Source organism: Carya illinoinensis, chromosome 12 (assembly GCF_018687715.1).
Source record: "Carya illinoinensis cultivar Pawnee chromosome 12, C.illinoinensisPawnee_v1, whole genome shotgun sequence".
NCBI classification, from domain to species: Eukaryota; Viridiplantae; Streptophyta; class Magnoliopsida; order Fagales; family Juglandaceae; genus Carya; species Carya illinoinensis.
The window spans coordinates 30,923,519-30,939,729 of NC_056763.1; the positions used below are offsets into that span (position 1 = coordinate 30,923,519).

General features: G+C 39.6%; 1 protein-coding gene across 3 annotated transcripts; it reads right to left on the reverse strand.

The window, feature by feature from the left end:
- Nucleotides 1-691: 691 nt before the first annotated feature.
- LOC122289633 lies at nucleotides 692-12,771 on the reverse strand. 3 transcript variants are annotated; one of them, XM_043096799.1, is made up of 3 exons: nucleotides 11,604-12,771; nucleotides 3,968-4,009; nucleotides 692-1,246 (listed from the first exon to the last, which is right to left on the reverse strand). In XM_043096799.1, exons 1-3 carry the CDS (start codon nucleotides 11,691-11,693, stop codon nucleotides 911-913), a joined length of 468 nt encoding a protein of 155 aa, XP_042952733.1. In that variant the 5' UTR covers nucleotides 11,694-12,771; the 3' UTR covers nucleotides 692-910. The 3 variants fall into 3 exon arrangements, with proteins under 3 accessions (XP_042952733.1, XP_042952735.1, XP_042952734.1); XM_043096801.1 differs by having other exon boundaries at nucleotides 692-1,286; XM_043096800.1 differs by having other exon boundaries at nucleotides 692-3,758; nucleotides 11,604-12,769.
- Between the last annotated feature and the right edge of the window lie 3,440 nt (nucleotides 12,772-16,211).

Genomic DNA, 16,211 nt, shown 5'->3' on the forward strand with positions numbered 1-16,211 from the left:
TCGTTTTTGTATGAATGCCTCGAACAAGATCATTTTACATTATTTTCCGCCAAGTTTCATGTCTATAACTCGGTGAATTTGTAAACGCAGTGATCAGCTTTTAGTCAATCAATTTAGGTTGGCAACGGATTATGATTTGCTCCGGTGACAAGTGATTTACGTAGTTCAAGTTCAAAACATGATCTGCTTCAATGAGTGGCGCGCGTTAACTTTCGATGAGATCTCCTCACCTTTTGTTTTTCCAAGTTATGTTCTCCTTTATGATCTCCAAAGCCAATTTTTATAGTTTTTTTTTTTAATTTTAATATGTTTTTGAAAAATGTTTAAAAATGGTTTTTTTATGTATATTTTAATTTTTGCCTAACAATTTTAACTAATCTTATGATTTTTTTAAAAAAAATTAATTTTATAATTTTCTTTAAATAGTGAATTTTTTCTTTATTTTTAGTTTTATATGATTTTAATATTTATGCTGATGCAGCATGCTAACGGTGCATTTTTTAATTTTTAAAAGATCGCTACATATACATTAACTTTTTCCGCCAATAAACTAACAAATCATATGGAGGGATCATTTAAAAATATGACTCTTACTTTAAGAATTAGATTAAAACATTTTGAAATATAGCAGGTAACCCTGTAATAAGTTCATATAAAAATTGAAGAATCAAGAGGCACAAGGATCATGCACTTATAATTTAAATGCCTATGTTTGTATATCATATAGAAAGGTAAACATTTATACTTTCACCCAAGAAAATTATAAAAGTGAAATTTACATTACATCGGCGGTCCAAGCGGCAGCCTGCTCATAATTTGTTGGTATACTGATGAACCATTGGACAGGTCCAGACCAGTTTCACACAAGGGCTCCACCTTTGGTTCTCCTTTTGGCAACATGAAACCTATTTTACTCACCCGGCGTGGCTGTGCCAAGAATGGATGAACGAGCATAACAGGATATTTGGCTTGGGCAGGACCCAACCAGCCATTGCAAGATTGGCGACGCCTGGATGATTCGTTCCAAAAAAGAAGCAATGCGAAGGCCCCAGCTGCTGCCTACTCGGCATGCTGAACGAATCAAGTGAAGAAGTCTTTTCAAACCAGGCCATGCCACCGTGCACCTGTGATGGCTCAGGCCTACGGACATGAGTTTGAACGAGAATCGCAGAAACTTCGGCAGGTACAGATCAACTGGAGGCGCCAGAGTTGACATGAGTACTACTACTGCGAGCAGCATCGGGAACTGTTGAATTTAACACAAGAAGAATTCTGTCCTCACACGCCTATGGTTTCACAAGACAGAGCCATGAAGAAATGAGGGAATATAATTCTGTTGAAGGTGTTATAGTGACTTGTAAATACATTGTTTATTTCATTATTTCTTATTCCATTATTTTGTAGTCATAAATAGCAGTCATCCTCTCCTCTGGTTCCCGATCTCCTCACAACAGAGAATTATGTGACCTGGGTAAAGACAATGCAGCGTGCCCTGAACATCAAGAACAAGCTCGATTTTATTGATGGTAAAATCACTAAACCAACTAACGCTTCAGACCCTCTTTTGGCTCCATGGGAGCACTGCAATGACATGATCATAGCCTGGATGCAACACTCAGTTGGCTTTGAACATAGATCAAGCATTGCAAATGCGGATGCTGCAGCAAATGTCTGGAATGACCTGCATTAAAGGTTCTCTATCCAAAATTCTCCTCGAATTTCCAACTCACCAAATCCATCTCCACTTTATCCAAAGACAATGAATTTGTAAGTCAATACTACAACAAACTCAAAAGTTTTTGGGATGAACTTGAAATCTACAAACCCATGCCTCTATGCACTTGTGGCTCGATCAAAACGTTGATGGATTACACACATCACAGCAAGGTTATGCAGTTCCTAATAGAGCTCAATGATTCTTATGACTCTGTTCGTGCACAAATTTTACTCTATGGCCCACTTCCTACTTTAAATCGAGTCTTGTCCCTAGTTCAACAAGAAGAGAGGCACAGGCAACTTCATTCTGTACCTGCCTCTCTTGCAATGGTCACATGCGGACCAGAAATGCGCAACCAACCATCTTCTTGCAAGGATTGATTGTTTTGTTCCCATTGCAACATCTCAAGTCACTATTTGGCGCATTGTTTCATGGCCAACCCTCATCTTCGTGTATGATCTTATTACCATATACCAGGCCATACCAAAGAAAAGTGCTACAAACTCAATGGCTTTCCCTTGGGACACAAGAACAACCTCAAGTTTAAATCATCTGCTAATCAATCTTCTCTTGTGCAGGAAGATATCAGCCATGGTCCGACGATTACTCAGGAGTAGTACAACCACCTCCTTGCCTTACATCTCACAATAATGCCCCCGCTCTTGTTGTCAACCATGTGCAAGCTAGCACGTCTCCTGTGTCTGCTATTATATCCTATCATTCCGCACACAAGTACAACAATACTACAAACACTACCACAACATGGATCATCAACATAGGTGCTATAGATCATATGATCTGTACCCACAATCATTTCACACACAATGTCACCTCGGTTTTTGACATGATCAAACTCCTTAATGGAGCCACAACAACAGCCACTCACATTGGTGATGTTTGTCTTTCTGACTATTTGGTTCTTCGAAAAGTGCTATGTGTTCCTACATTTTATTTTAATCTCATTTCTGCAAAATCCTTGACAAATCACTCCAATTGCTGTCTAATTTTTTTTTTTTTTTTTTTTTTTTCCAATTCATGTTATATCCAGGACCTTTCATCTTGGATGACAACTGGAGTGGGGAAGGTACTTAATGGCCTGTATCATCTTCAACTATTGAGATCCAACTCGACTGCTTTGCACATTTTTTTTTTTGTGACCTTATTTCCTTCCAGTTCTGTTAACAATATTATTGTTCCCAAGTTTGATTAATTTACTTTATAGCATTATAGGCTTGGACATAGTTCCATGACTCAACACATATTACATGATATCCACAAAGTTGATCTTAAGCTCTCGACTACTTCCAACATACCTTGTGATATTTGCCCCTTGCCAAACAACACAAATTGCCATTTCCCCATTCCAAAACCAAAGTTACTAGACCATTTGAAATTGTTTTTGTCGACATTTGGGGTTCCAATTCAATTCAAGCATAAATTGGTTCTAAATATTTTTCTTATCATTGTAGATCAATTTTCTCGATGCACTTGGATTTACTTACTAAAGGCAAAATCTAAAGCAAGAACTTCTCTTCAAAATTTCTTCTCAGAAGATTGCACAAAGCTGTTCATATCTTGGGCATCCCCAAGTCTTGAAATTCTTCCATGATGATCTCACATAACATAAAAATTATGTTAATGATGTTAGAAATAATTATGATAATAATTGGAGCATATATTGAAAAAATGTTGGTTATCGTACTCGAATGGCATTTGCCCAATGTTCCTAGCTAGCAATTGGGGCCTTCCTCTTTGGGTCCCACCCTAAACCAGTTTGCTTCATAAGATCAATAAATTCTCGTTGTTTGTGCTTTAGACGAGCAATCTTTCTCTTAACTTGCTCACAATTGAATTTCTTGTGGCACACAACTGACAGTAGTGTAGCAAGCCTTACATTATCACCGTTTGTGATCCTCCCTCCCCTCAATCTATCCATGAGGGTGTCCTCATACAACATGTCTACTAGTCGATCCTCGAACCTTTCATTCCATATGTCATGATCACGGGTGGAATCCATCATATCATTGTCCATAAATTCTCTCTAAAGCAACAAATTATAGCGATTATTGAACATGCATTATATTGGTGTCCATACGATGACAGGATATAGAAAAGAAAATGAAATAGATAAAATCAAACTTTTCTATAATGAATTGACGTGCCAATTGACTATAATCAACAATGTAAATAGTTTACTATAATGATTTTTTTTTTATAATTATAGAATTATCAGTCATAAGCCCATCATACCTGTCCAGATGTTGAACTACTTGTTGAGCATAAGTAGTAACGCTACAACAAGAAATGATTTCCGTTAGTCCACTCCAATTGGGAAACATAACAAAAGAAAGTGTGCTTGCAAAACATGTTAATTATAAATGGGAAAAACAAGGTATAACAAAAAAAAAAAAAAAATTCAGCAATTCACTAGGAAAATTAAAAAGCTAGAAGTTGGCTCCCTTTCACTGTCTTCTAATAAGCAATTCATTACTAAATTAAATTAAAAAGATCTCTCTGGCTCCCTCTCACTGTCTTTTAATGAAGCTGGAAAAATAAACCATTAGTTATAACTTCTCAATTAACTAATATATAATTAACTGATAAGACAGAGCATTTACCTAATGAAGTTGAAAGCATTCCAGCTTAATAATATAAAGAAGCCTAAACCGAGTATGAATATTTGTAAGCTAACTGGTACCTGTGTAATCATGGAGTAGAATTGCATTGACTCGTTATAGTTGAAAGAATATTAAGCTAACTTTCCTCTATCAATTATACATCATCCCAGTCCTTAAAGAGCTCTGGAGACATGACATTCACTAGTAGAAATCAGAGAGAGGTGGGTGGTGGGGTAGCCGTAGTTAAAAAGTGAATGATTTGGTGCATGCAGCCCATTAAAATATTGTAGTTTATGAATAAGTGAGTGAACATTGGAATCTATACCTATACCTAAAGGTATAGATTTGGTGTAAATGGGTCAAAATGTGTAGCTTTTCAATGAGATTTTGGAACCTAACAAATGTCCTGTATTTGTGAGAGAGAAAAAGAGGGCATGTTGTTCAGTTCATGACACATTTACTGGTGTGAAAAGCTTGATAAATTTGATGATTTTTAAGCAGCTGAAGGAAAAAACTCATCCTCTTAAATGGATATTAGTAAAAATTGGAAGCGTGGCACTTCTAAGTCATTGATAGGCAGATCAGAAGGGAATTATTCTTCTATTCTTGGTCCCTTGAACATAGGAGTTGAGTTTTCAAGAATATCTAAAACTAATTAGTTAGAGATGGTTTTACAAGGCTATTTGGACATTGCAGTTTGCTATTATTTTTCTGGTTTTTGTAATCCTCGAGCAAGAGTCACAGAAACATGTAAAATTTGATAAAACTACAATCATTTATATCTGTATGCACAAAACAAATCCCTTAGAGGCACTTTGGACTTTAGCTGGATGTTTCACCACTACTTGAATTGGAATTCAAGACCTATCAAAAAAGAGAAAACCGTACACATTTAAGTTGAGAAAAGAAAGTTAGTGAGGTTGTAATTGTTCTACCTTGACCCCTTAGACAATATTTTGCTAGCAAACTGTCTTGCCAGCTCATTGCCATCTAGAAAGCACATAGGAAGCACGCACTGCTCCTTTCTTCTGTGAGTTTGAACTTTGAATGCTAGATATGGGTCAATATTAAACTAATGAAAGGTTCTATAATGAAACCTGGATGCTTAGGTCTGTTGTTCATTATTCTTAGGCTGAGAATAGCAGCTCAATGTGGAGTGAATTCTTCATGTAAATCGTTGATGGGGTTAAATATACACTAAAATCTGGTTCCTTGGTTTGAGCCTTGACCCATAAAGAAAGTCAATTTTGGTTACAATTATATCGAGGCTAGATGCAACTATTTCCTGCTAACAAACTGCATCAGTTTTGTTCCACTAGCTAATTTAGTGGTTTTTCTAAACCAAAAACTATGCAAAGCATCAGACATTTCATTGGTTATAAACTGCTGAAAACAGAGTTGAATCATGGTACAATGTTCAAGTAGCCTAATAGATGAAAATTACGGCCAGCCTTATGTTAATTTCATGCGGTTCAATCTTACAGGTTACCAGGACAGATTAGGCCCAAGCTTCTCAAAATTTAGCAAGCTCCAAACAGCCATAATTCCCAACAACAAAGACAAACAACTCAATATTAAATGGAAATTTCAAATGGAAATCTCCAAACAACTCAATAATTCCCAACACCATAATTCCCAGCATTAATTCCAAATGGAAATCTCAAACAATGCCAAACAACTTAATAAAATTTTCTGACTATTGAAGAGGTATGGGGGAGAAATGCTTACCCAGTACGATTGAGTCCTGGGAGCCGTGGTGGGGGAAGTATGACGGCAACTCCGTTTGTTTGGATAAACAATGATAGAGCTGTGAGGCTACTGGTGTTTTAAGGGGATGGTTTTGAAGGGTTTGAGAGGTTTAGCTTTATAGACCATTTTCCTTACAACTGTCCACTCTCACAATATTGGAGATAGGAGTTGACTATTGCAATGAAAGGAAAGCAGACCTTGACTGAAGGGACAATGTGAATTCTGAGGTGAGGATGCACTGCAGGGAGTGTAGATAGGTCCTCGGCAGAGATTCGCCTGCCAATGTTCTCTCGCTTTGGGCAGAGATTCGCACAGATTCAAACCAAAAGCTTACGATAGGGGGATTAGGGCCAGAGATTCGAAGTTTAGCATCAACCCCTGTTCACACAATGGGCAGGTTAGAGACAGCCGTAGGTCTGTTTCGCAATCCCGTTGATTCCATAAATCCTGCTTTTGAAGAGGGCAGGGTGCACGACTCACATATTGCGTTGTCATCAATCCTCCCCTGCAGAGAAGATTTCCCCCTTGTTTAGTGAAGAAGACAGGAGATGAGATTTGTGCTGAAGGAATGAAGGGTTTTTGGGTTTGCAGGTTTGGGGCGTATAGGTTTGAGAAAAGCAAGGCTATGGGAATTTATGGGAAGGGAAAGTTGGGGAAAGAGAAAGGCATTTCTCTCCATTACTGCACAATTCTGTTGCCGGTCATGTCAATAAACAGTTTCAAAATATTTTACAATGCATATATCTCATCTCAGTTGAGAAATTAATGACCATTTGGTAAAGGTATCTCATCTCAATTTTGAAATAGTCTGAGATTTCCGTATCTCATCTCGGGGGCCAAACCTGCCCTTAGTGTTTTAATCATCACTGTTAGATCATTTTGAAAATTCCATTACGAAGGGCCTAGATTAAATACCCAAGCTCTCTCCATTTTTCTCTCACTTTTTCCATTTCCTCTCTCTCCTCCCTATTCCTCAACTCGCATGACAACCTCCCCTTCCACTTCATCGAATTCCTTCAGCTTAGCCCGATGTTGCTATGCGCCACCTAGCTTCACCGCCACCACCGGCATCTCCCCCTCATGCTAGTGAGCACCTTCCCTCACTGGTGAGCCTCCACGCGGCAACTCTCTCTCTCTCTCTCTCCTCCCTCTTTCCCGAAATGGGTTTCACCCATTTCTCTCCATCGTGCACCGCTGTCATCAGCCCATAGCCCCACCGAGCACCACCACAACACCACCACCTCATCAGCTCTACCCCACCACCAGCTCCCTTTCCCTCAAGGTCTCTTCCTCCATCGCAGCTCCTCCTCTTCATCGCACGAAACCCATATGGGTTCCTCCACCCACGTTGTCGTACACGGCCACCCACACCACCACCAACATCCACCTCCTCTCATCAACAACCTTCCCTAACCATCCCCATGCCCAGTCGAGGTCCCTACCCCTCACACTCTCCTCCACTCTCTCACGGGTCTTCCATGACCCACGGCTTAGATCCGTTGCTGTGGGCCACCGTGCTGCCTCCTCCTGGCACCATAGCTCCACCGGACCTCTCTCAAACCCTCCATGGCCAGCCAACAACCAACCAAATCCCCCTCCAAATTCCCTTGCTTGAGACCCACAAATTCTCCTTGAGACCCATGGCCTCCAACACCCCGGTGCTGCTGTGCTCCTCCATGCGCTACCACAAGGCCACTATGAGCCTCCCAAGACTACCCCTAGCCCTTCCCTAAGCCCAAACCTCCACTTTGCATGGTGGATAGCCATCATACAAGATATCCACCATACAAGGTGGATTGGTGGATATCCACCGTATGCGATTTAGCCGCCACGTACAACTCTTTCAACGTCTTCGACCGTGATGGGAAGTAATGCACGGGTTAATCCCAATGATGGTATAACTCTCTCTTCCTCGTTATTTATGTTAGATGTTAGTTGGTTGATTGCGGAGTTCACTATGTAGTGAAATGTTGAGCATAACTGTGTAGTGTGCTGTAAAGTGTTGTGGACTGTGCTATGACATGTGGGTGTGAAGTGTGTGCTGTAGTAGTGATGTGGCATAGTGTTGTGAAGGGAGTACACGTGATGCGTACTCCATGTAGTGTAGCGATGCACCTTGTGGCGTGCATCGTAATGGTGTATGGCATAGAGTGGATAGAAGGGAGTTCACATGGAGTGTACTTCTTGTAGTGAAGTCGTGATGCATCGGATGGCATGTCACGAAGGTTAGATGGTGTAGTTGAGGAGCTTAGAGCGCGTTGTGTAGCGTCAAAAACTGTGGAATAGTATCCTGAAATAGTTGTAATGTGACTCTGCTGTAGAGACGGTTGTCACAGTGTAGCTTGGGATTAGCCTTGAGCTACGCGACGAGACAGAGGTGTAGTGTGAATGGGGTATTGTCGTGTAAGTGTTGGGATGAACTTGTAAAGATCTTGGAAGTAGGAAAGTCCTGCTGACCGGGATTGAGTAGAAGTTGGAATCGGAGTATAGAGATTGTTTATACAAGCGGACGTTCAATGGGTTATAAGTTGATTTTAAGTGATAAGAGGGCAATGTACATGTGCATCTGGTGAGACACGTGTACTGGAGGAATTTACCATATATAATGGGTAATATGTCCTAAGTATGAGTACATGATGTTTAAGTCTCAGAGTTGGCTTAAAGTCATGTAGCATGTATGAATGGGAATGAGGATTTAGTGTGGGCTAGGATGCGTGAAGGAAGTGACGGGTGTACTGTCTACGATTGGAATGCGTGACTTAGCCGGTCTAAGTCATGCATTGAAATATGGTTTATAAGAAGAGAAAGAGGAAGATCTTAGTATCTTAACCTTAAGGTGAATCATGGAGGTTCACTTTAGTTAATGAGCACTCGAGATAGAACATTGAGTTTGGAAGAGGTAGTGATTGTAAGTGGATCTCAAAGGTTTTAACATAGTAAGTGGCATGGGATAGAAGGAGAGTGTTCCAAGTGAAGTGTAGTATGTATAAGTTTTCACTAGACCTCGAAGTAGAACGCTGAATTTGAAAAAGGTGACCCAAGTGGGTCCTAAAAAGAGGAAACGCGATAAGGAAGACATAGAAGACGGGAAAGAAAAAAAGTATGTCTAAGTGAAATTCAGTATGTGTTTCTAGTTTAGTTTCTTATGCACTAGATGTAAAATGAAGTTGAGGTTGTGTATGCATGTAGGTTGCCATCTGACACGCACATGAATGGACTGCATGAAATTAGTATGACATAGAGTCCAGGTAAGTATTATGTTTATACTCTTCTAGAGTTTTCTAAAGATATGAAAATGAAAATGACATGTTTTTCCCTTACGATTCTTTACGAAATGACTAGGACAATGTTCTACGAAAGAATGCTAAGTATAAGTTTTCAAATATATGTATGTAACGGCCATTCTTGGCAGCCCCTTTTTATGCACCCAAAGTATTAAATGTATGCATGTGAATGGATGGTATACGCAGTAAGTATTGTATGTATTTTCACGAAATGAAATGTGAGGCTCAGGCCTTATGCTTTAAGCGATGCTTTAAATGACGCGAAGAAAGTGTTTTAAAATACCCCTATGAACTGACGTTTTAAAATGTCCCTATGAACTGATACTTTTAAATGATGTCATGAAAGATGATGTTTAATGATGCCATGGACTGGTGTTTTAAATAATGTTTTAAATGTCAAGGTTTAAACCTATGCTTTTAAACGATGTTTATGAACTAAATAAACTAAAAAAGAATAAATGAAAAGGACTAAAAAAACGGAAAAAAAGGACTGAATGAACTAAATGACTGAAAGTTTTAATGTATAAAAATACATAACGGTCACAACTGAATGAATGGGTACCAAAGGACTGGGTAGATTGCAATACTGGGTAAGTAGTACTGATAGTGCACCCAGTGTTGCCCCCTGACTGAAAAGGGATTCCCAACCATGAAATGGGGGGAGTTCGAGTCCAAAGGAGGACTGCTAACTCTCGCACACAGGGTGTAACAGTGTGTAATGGTCAATGAAAAGTGATGAGAAAAAATGTATGTATGTTAAGAAAGAATGCATGTATGCTCAAACTCTTTAAGAAATGAAGGCACGAGGTGTGGGGAAATGTTTTATGAAAGAAAAGAAACATTTACAAAAGAGAATCATTTTCAAGAAAGACCCCGCCTTGAAATGTTTTAAATGAATGAGTGTCTTATGTATAGTATGTATGGAGTGGTGAATGCATGATTGAAAATCTATTTTATTATATTTTAATTGTATGAAGTAATACTTACGAGTTTTCGACTCATTTTAGTTTTTATGTGTGCCTTCCCAGGAACAAGAGGAGCAGTATGCGTCAGGATGGACATGACCCAAGGGAAAGAGTGCGAAAGCCTAGGCACAATATTTTGTGCGAAAAATTTTAACTATAACTTTTAATGTTTTCCGTTGTAACTCTCTTTAAATTAAGAATCACGTTTTATTTTATAAATATGGAGTCTTTCGTATCCTGGCATGAAAGGAAAAAATTTTAAATGAATGATAATTCCTATCATCTTTCTTAAAATCATTTTCTAAAGGTTCCACCACAAGGATGGGCATTACACCTGTCAACCATGGACAAATATTTTTCTTTTTGTCCTTTTTTCTTACAGCTTGAACTTGCCTTTTAGAGTCTAATTTATACCCCTTGTTAGAACTGACTGTGGCTTGCAATACTTCTTTCTTATCATCAAGATCCATTAGAGCATTGAAAGAGTTTGAGATCAGCATCATGATGTCCTCTTCTGTGTTTGAATCAACCTTATTATGGGGTATACTTGCATTGTAAGTCACGAAATTTTTTTCTCTTGCTATCTTAGAAGGATTTCTATCACTTGACTCTTTTGAAGCAGTGGAATTTTGAGTTCTTTCGTTTATGTCCCTGGCCTCTAAACCTAGATATGCTAGTCCTACTTCTCCACTAAAGTTTTCTACCATAACCACCAGTTCTATGACTCTAGCTTTTGACTTGTCAACTGCTGGAACTTCTTTTCTACTACATGTATACTTAGAGCAATGCCCCTTCTCATTTTTACTCTTTTTTGCCCCAACGTATTGTGTATAGAGTTGGGTCCTATATTTTCATTGTCTCCTTTTGGGGCCTCTTGATTCACGGGTTCAATATTATCCTCTTTTATTTTAGTCATGGTTTTGACAATGTATTTCTTACTCGGCAGTTTGGGCTTTTTAATCACCTGGTTACTTTTAGTGGCATTTCGACAAACACCTACCGAGTGACCTTGTTGCCTACATTTAGAACAATATGCTGGCACCTTTTCATATACTACAGATTGCCAAAATCCATTCGAATCTGATGTACCCACCCAGAATCCCTTCACCAAAGGTTTAGATATGTTCATTTCTATACCAACTCTAGCATAAAAAGGTCTAGTTCTATTCATAGTCAGGTTATCAGATTTCAGAAAATGTCCAATAGCAACAGAGAACATATGCAAATAAGGAAAATCAAAAAAATGCAAAGGGAGAGAAGGAAAGTTTACCCAAATAGGAGCTGGTGGTGGTTCTTCTTGCCCATTAAATTCTGAATACCATTTGAATACCTTGTAGATGAAGCCTTCCGTCTCACGCATTTCTTATGCCCAGGGTTTCACAAAATTAACATTCGGCTTTGTCATCACCTTGATGTTGCTGCTATTAAAAATCTCAATAGTTGGGATTTAAGAAAGCCCCCAGCATTTCACAACATGTAGCTTGATGGAATCAAGAGATGGACAACCTCGAGGGAATTTCAAGACTAAAGTGTTTTTCACATTCGTCTCAGCTATAGCCATTTCCTTCTCCAAGAAGATGAAAGCTGGATATCCATTGAGTTGTATCGGTGGCACGATGGAAATCCCAGCTGAGGGATTTGGCATCTGCAGCTGCTTAAGCATGTCAGCAAACATGTAGGAGGGCCTTGCCGTTGAAGTCGATGGGGCCAGAGGAGGTTCCATGGCCAACTCTCCCCCTTCGATCTCCTTCAGCACTTTGCTTACCGTTTCTTCCACTTCTATCGACATCCCAACGATGTTATCCACTCAGATATAGCTTTCAATTCAAATCTAGCTTCCAGTACTCAACATCCCTTTGATCTTCTTCGGTCTTGAGCCAAGGTTCTGCTTCAGATTTGGAAAGACCTTGAAGCTCCACCTGTAGATCAAAGGAAAAAGGGAAGAACGAACAGTGGATCTAGGAGCTAAGGTGAGATCTTCGATGGTAGATCTTTCGTCAGTGACGTGAGTGAGCTTTCCGGTGATTCCTTTGAAGAGTCGCTCCACCCTGCAACCTTCACAACCTCATGCCATCATCGCCCACGTTTTCTCCTAGCACTTGGTAGAGACATAGATTTACAGGGCCATCTTCAGAAAGAAAAAAAGATCTAACCGGCCTTCTTTCACACCGATTTTCAAATATGCTCAGAGCAAAACTGAAGGGTTGGTGCCCCCCTCATGCATGAACTTAAATAGGCCTATTAATTTGTGCTCGGTGCTTTATAAAGTGTTCTCTAAAATAATGGTTAACAGACTTAACCCCTGCTTTAAAAAACTGTCTCAAAAAAACAATGTGCATTCATCAGAGGCAGAAACATACACGAGAATATAGTGCTTGCCTAGGAAATGATTCATAGCATCAATGCTAAGGTTCCAGAAGGCAATGTGATGGTCAACGTGGATATGACTAAAGCTTATCATTGACTCGAATGGAGTTTTCTGTTGGAAGTTTTAAAAATCTTGGGTTTTTTTTTTTTTTTTAAATGGAGACAACTAATAGTTAATTGCATTACCACGCCATACTTCTTTGTCTTAATGAATGGAACTAGTAAAGGTTTTTTTAAATCTTCACAGGGATTGAGATAAGGGAATCCATTTTCTCCCAACTTATTCATCATTCTTGAAGAAGTGCTGAGTCGTTTAATTCATAAGAGTGCTACTGAGGGTAAGATGATTGACTACAAAACTCACAGAGGATGCCATAGTATTTCTCATTTTTTTTACGTTGATGACCTTATGATATTTTTAAATGGCTCCAAAAATTCTTTGAATGCTTGTATGGATACACTACACGCTTATGAAAAAATTTCTAGTCAAAAGGTAAATCACACAAAATTAGCAATGTTCTTTGCTAAACAATTGTCCATAGCACGAAAGGAAATCGGGATTCAAGCTACGGTTTTCATAATGTGCTTTCCCATGTTTATATTATGGTGCACCTATATATGCAGGTAGCATACATGCCACTCATTTTGATCGCTTAATTCAGAAAGTGCAAAAAATGTTAGCCTTGTGGAAAGGTGCATTACTCTTGAAGGGTGGTTGACTTGTGCTATTAAATCACATGCTATCTAGTAACCTTGAAGTGTCATGCACAAATTAAATAAGATTTTTTTCTGATTTCCTATGGGGTAGTAAGGATGGCGAAAAGAAAAAGAAATGGGTGGCATGAGATATTTTTTGCACACTTGTGGAAGAAGGTGGTCTCAGTATTAGGAAATTGGAAGAGATAGAGAAAGCTTTTCATATGAAATTTGTTTGGCAATTTCTATATGGTAATTCACTCTGGGCTAATTTTTTTCGAGCATAATATAAAGCTTCTATTCACCCTTTTATTCAGAATCAAGTTTCTTACGAATCTCATTTTTGGAAGGCTTTAAAACCTTTAATCAAAGTGGTGATTAGAGGCTCGGGATGGATTATCAATGAAGGCAAGATCTCATTCTGGTATGAAAATGGGTCATCTTTGGGAATTATTGGGGAACTCTCGGACGTAATGGATCCCTATTTGACTATAGATGAGGTCTTTTAGAATATGTGAGGTACCTGGGAGAAAATACAGGAGATAGTGGGGAACCACATCTATGAAGAGTTGAAGTCACTACACATTTGTCTCTATTCAGGTCGTGATATTCCTATATGGAGAATAGAGCAAAATGGAAATTTTACGACCTCATTAGCTTGGCAATACAAATTATACAATCATGTTCCTAAAGAAAAAGTATCATGGACCAAATAGATTTGGCATAAATTAATTCCAAGTAAAATCTCTATATTCATGTGCTATGTTTAACGGTTTGACTTTTGACCAAAATATTATGAAGCTGCATATCTCTATGGCCTCTAAATGTGAATGTTGTTAAGAGGCTATTTGTGAATCTTTAAATCATTCGTTACTTTTAGGAGAGATTCCAACCTTTGTTTGGAAGTATTTTGAGGCAATATTGGGTTTGAATCTTGTACCTACCAGCACATGGCATGGTAAAATTCAACAATGGCTATACGCCTTTATGACCCTTTTAGGAAAATGTATCACGTTGTAGACAAATTAGCTAAATGGGGTGTTGAGAACTGTGGAGTCTGGTCCACACTGCTCGAGCGGAGGCATTGGCCGCTTGAGCGAAGTCAGGCAGAGTCGAACGCTCGACGTCAGCTCGACAGTGAGCTCGAGCGGGAGGAGTTCGCTCTAGTGGAGGCATTGGCCGCTCGAGCGAAGTCAGGCAGAGTCGAACGCTCGACGTCAGCTCGACAGTGAGCTCGAGCGGGACGCGGAAGGGAAGTTCGCTCGACGCGCGCTCGACACGCCGCTCGAGCGAACATGCGATTTAGGGATTCCGCCGTTTGAACTATATATATGATTTTTGAATCTTATGTCTGTGTACTGTAGACACGAAAACACTGTGGACGAACAGTGTTGAGACCCATCTTGTAGTGTGATATTCCTCAATAATAAAATCCTCTGTAGCTCCCGTGGACGTAGGCAATTTGTCGAACCACGTACATCTTGTGTCGTGTGTGATTGCGTGTGTGATTGTTTTTTCTCGTTCGTTGTTATCTCTCAATTCATTGTCATCGTTTTTCACAACAATTGGTATCAAGAGCCAAGGTTCGGGTCTGAGAAGAAACGATGGCTGGAGATAAATTGAAGGTATCGGGGATCGAGAAGTTTGATGGCACGGATTTTGGATACTAGAGGATGCAGATAGAGGACTACCTCTATGGGAAGAAACTTCATCTTCCACTATTGGGGCAGCAACCGGAAAAGATGGATGATACTAGTTGGAACCTGTTGGATCGATAGGTTCTGGGGGTTATTCGATTAACCCTGTCGAGATCCGTTGCACACAACGTCATCAAGGAGAAGACGACTGCGGATCTCATGGCGGCTTTGTCAGGTATGTATGAAAAGCCGTCAGCGAATAACAAGGTACATCTGATGAAAAAGTTATTCAATTTGAAAATGGCAGATAGTACATCTGTTGCACAACATCTGAATGATTTTAATACTATCACAAATCAATTGTCGTCTGTTGAAATTGAATTTGATGATGAGATACGTGCACTAATACTATTGGCTTCATTGCCAAATAGTTGGGAAGCCATGAGAATGGCTGTTAGTAATTCTGCTGGTAAAATTAAACTGAAATATGATGATATTCGTGATTTGATTTTGGCTGAGGAGGTGCGCAGGAAAGATTCAGGTGAGACCTCGGGTTTGAGTTCAGCCCTAAATGTTGATTCTCGAGGGAGATCACATGACAGGAACTCAAACAGAGGAAGATCAAAATCAAAGTACAGGGGCAAGAGCAAGTCGAGGCCTGGTTAGCAGGCAGCTTGCTGGAATTGTGGCAAAGCTGGCCACATAAAGAAAAACTGCAAAAACCCCAAGAAGACGGAGAATGATAGTGCTAATGTGGTAACTGAAGAAGTACAGGATGCACTATTGCTTGCAGTTCATAGTCCAGTTGATGACTGGATACTGGATTCAGGGGCTTCCTTCCATACATCTTCCCACCGGGAACTAATGCGGAATTATGTTGCAGGTGATTTTGGGAAGGTATATTTGGCTGATGGTGAGGCTTTGAACGTAGTGGGAATGGGAGACATTGACATTGCACTCCTTGGCAAGAACAAATGGACCTTGCAAAAGGTCAGGAACATTCCTGAGTTGAAGAAGAACCTCATTTCTGTTGGGCAGCTTGATGAGTGTGGTCATTCAGTGGTGTTCTCAGATAGCACCTGGAAGGTCACAAAAGGGGCATTGGTACTAGCTCGGGGTAAGAAAACTGGTACACTATATATGACTACTGGTTTAATTGACACTATTGCTACTACCGT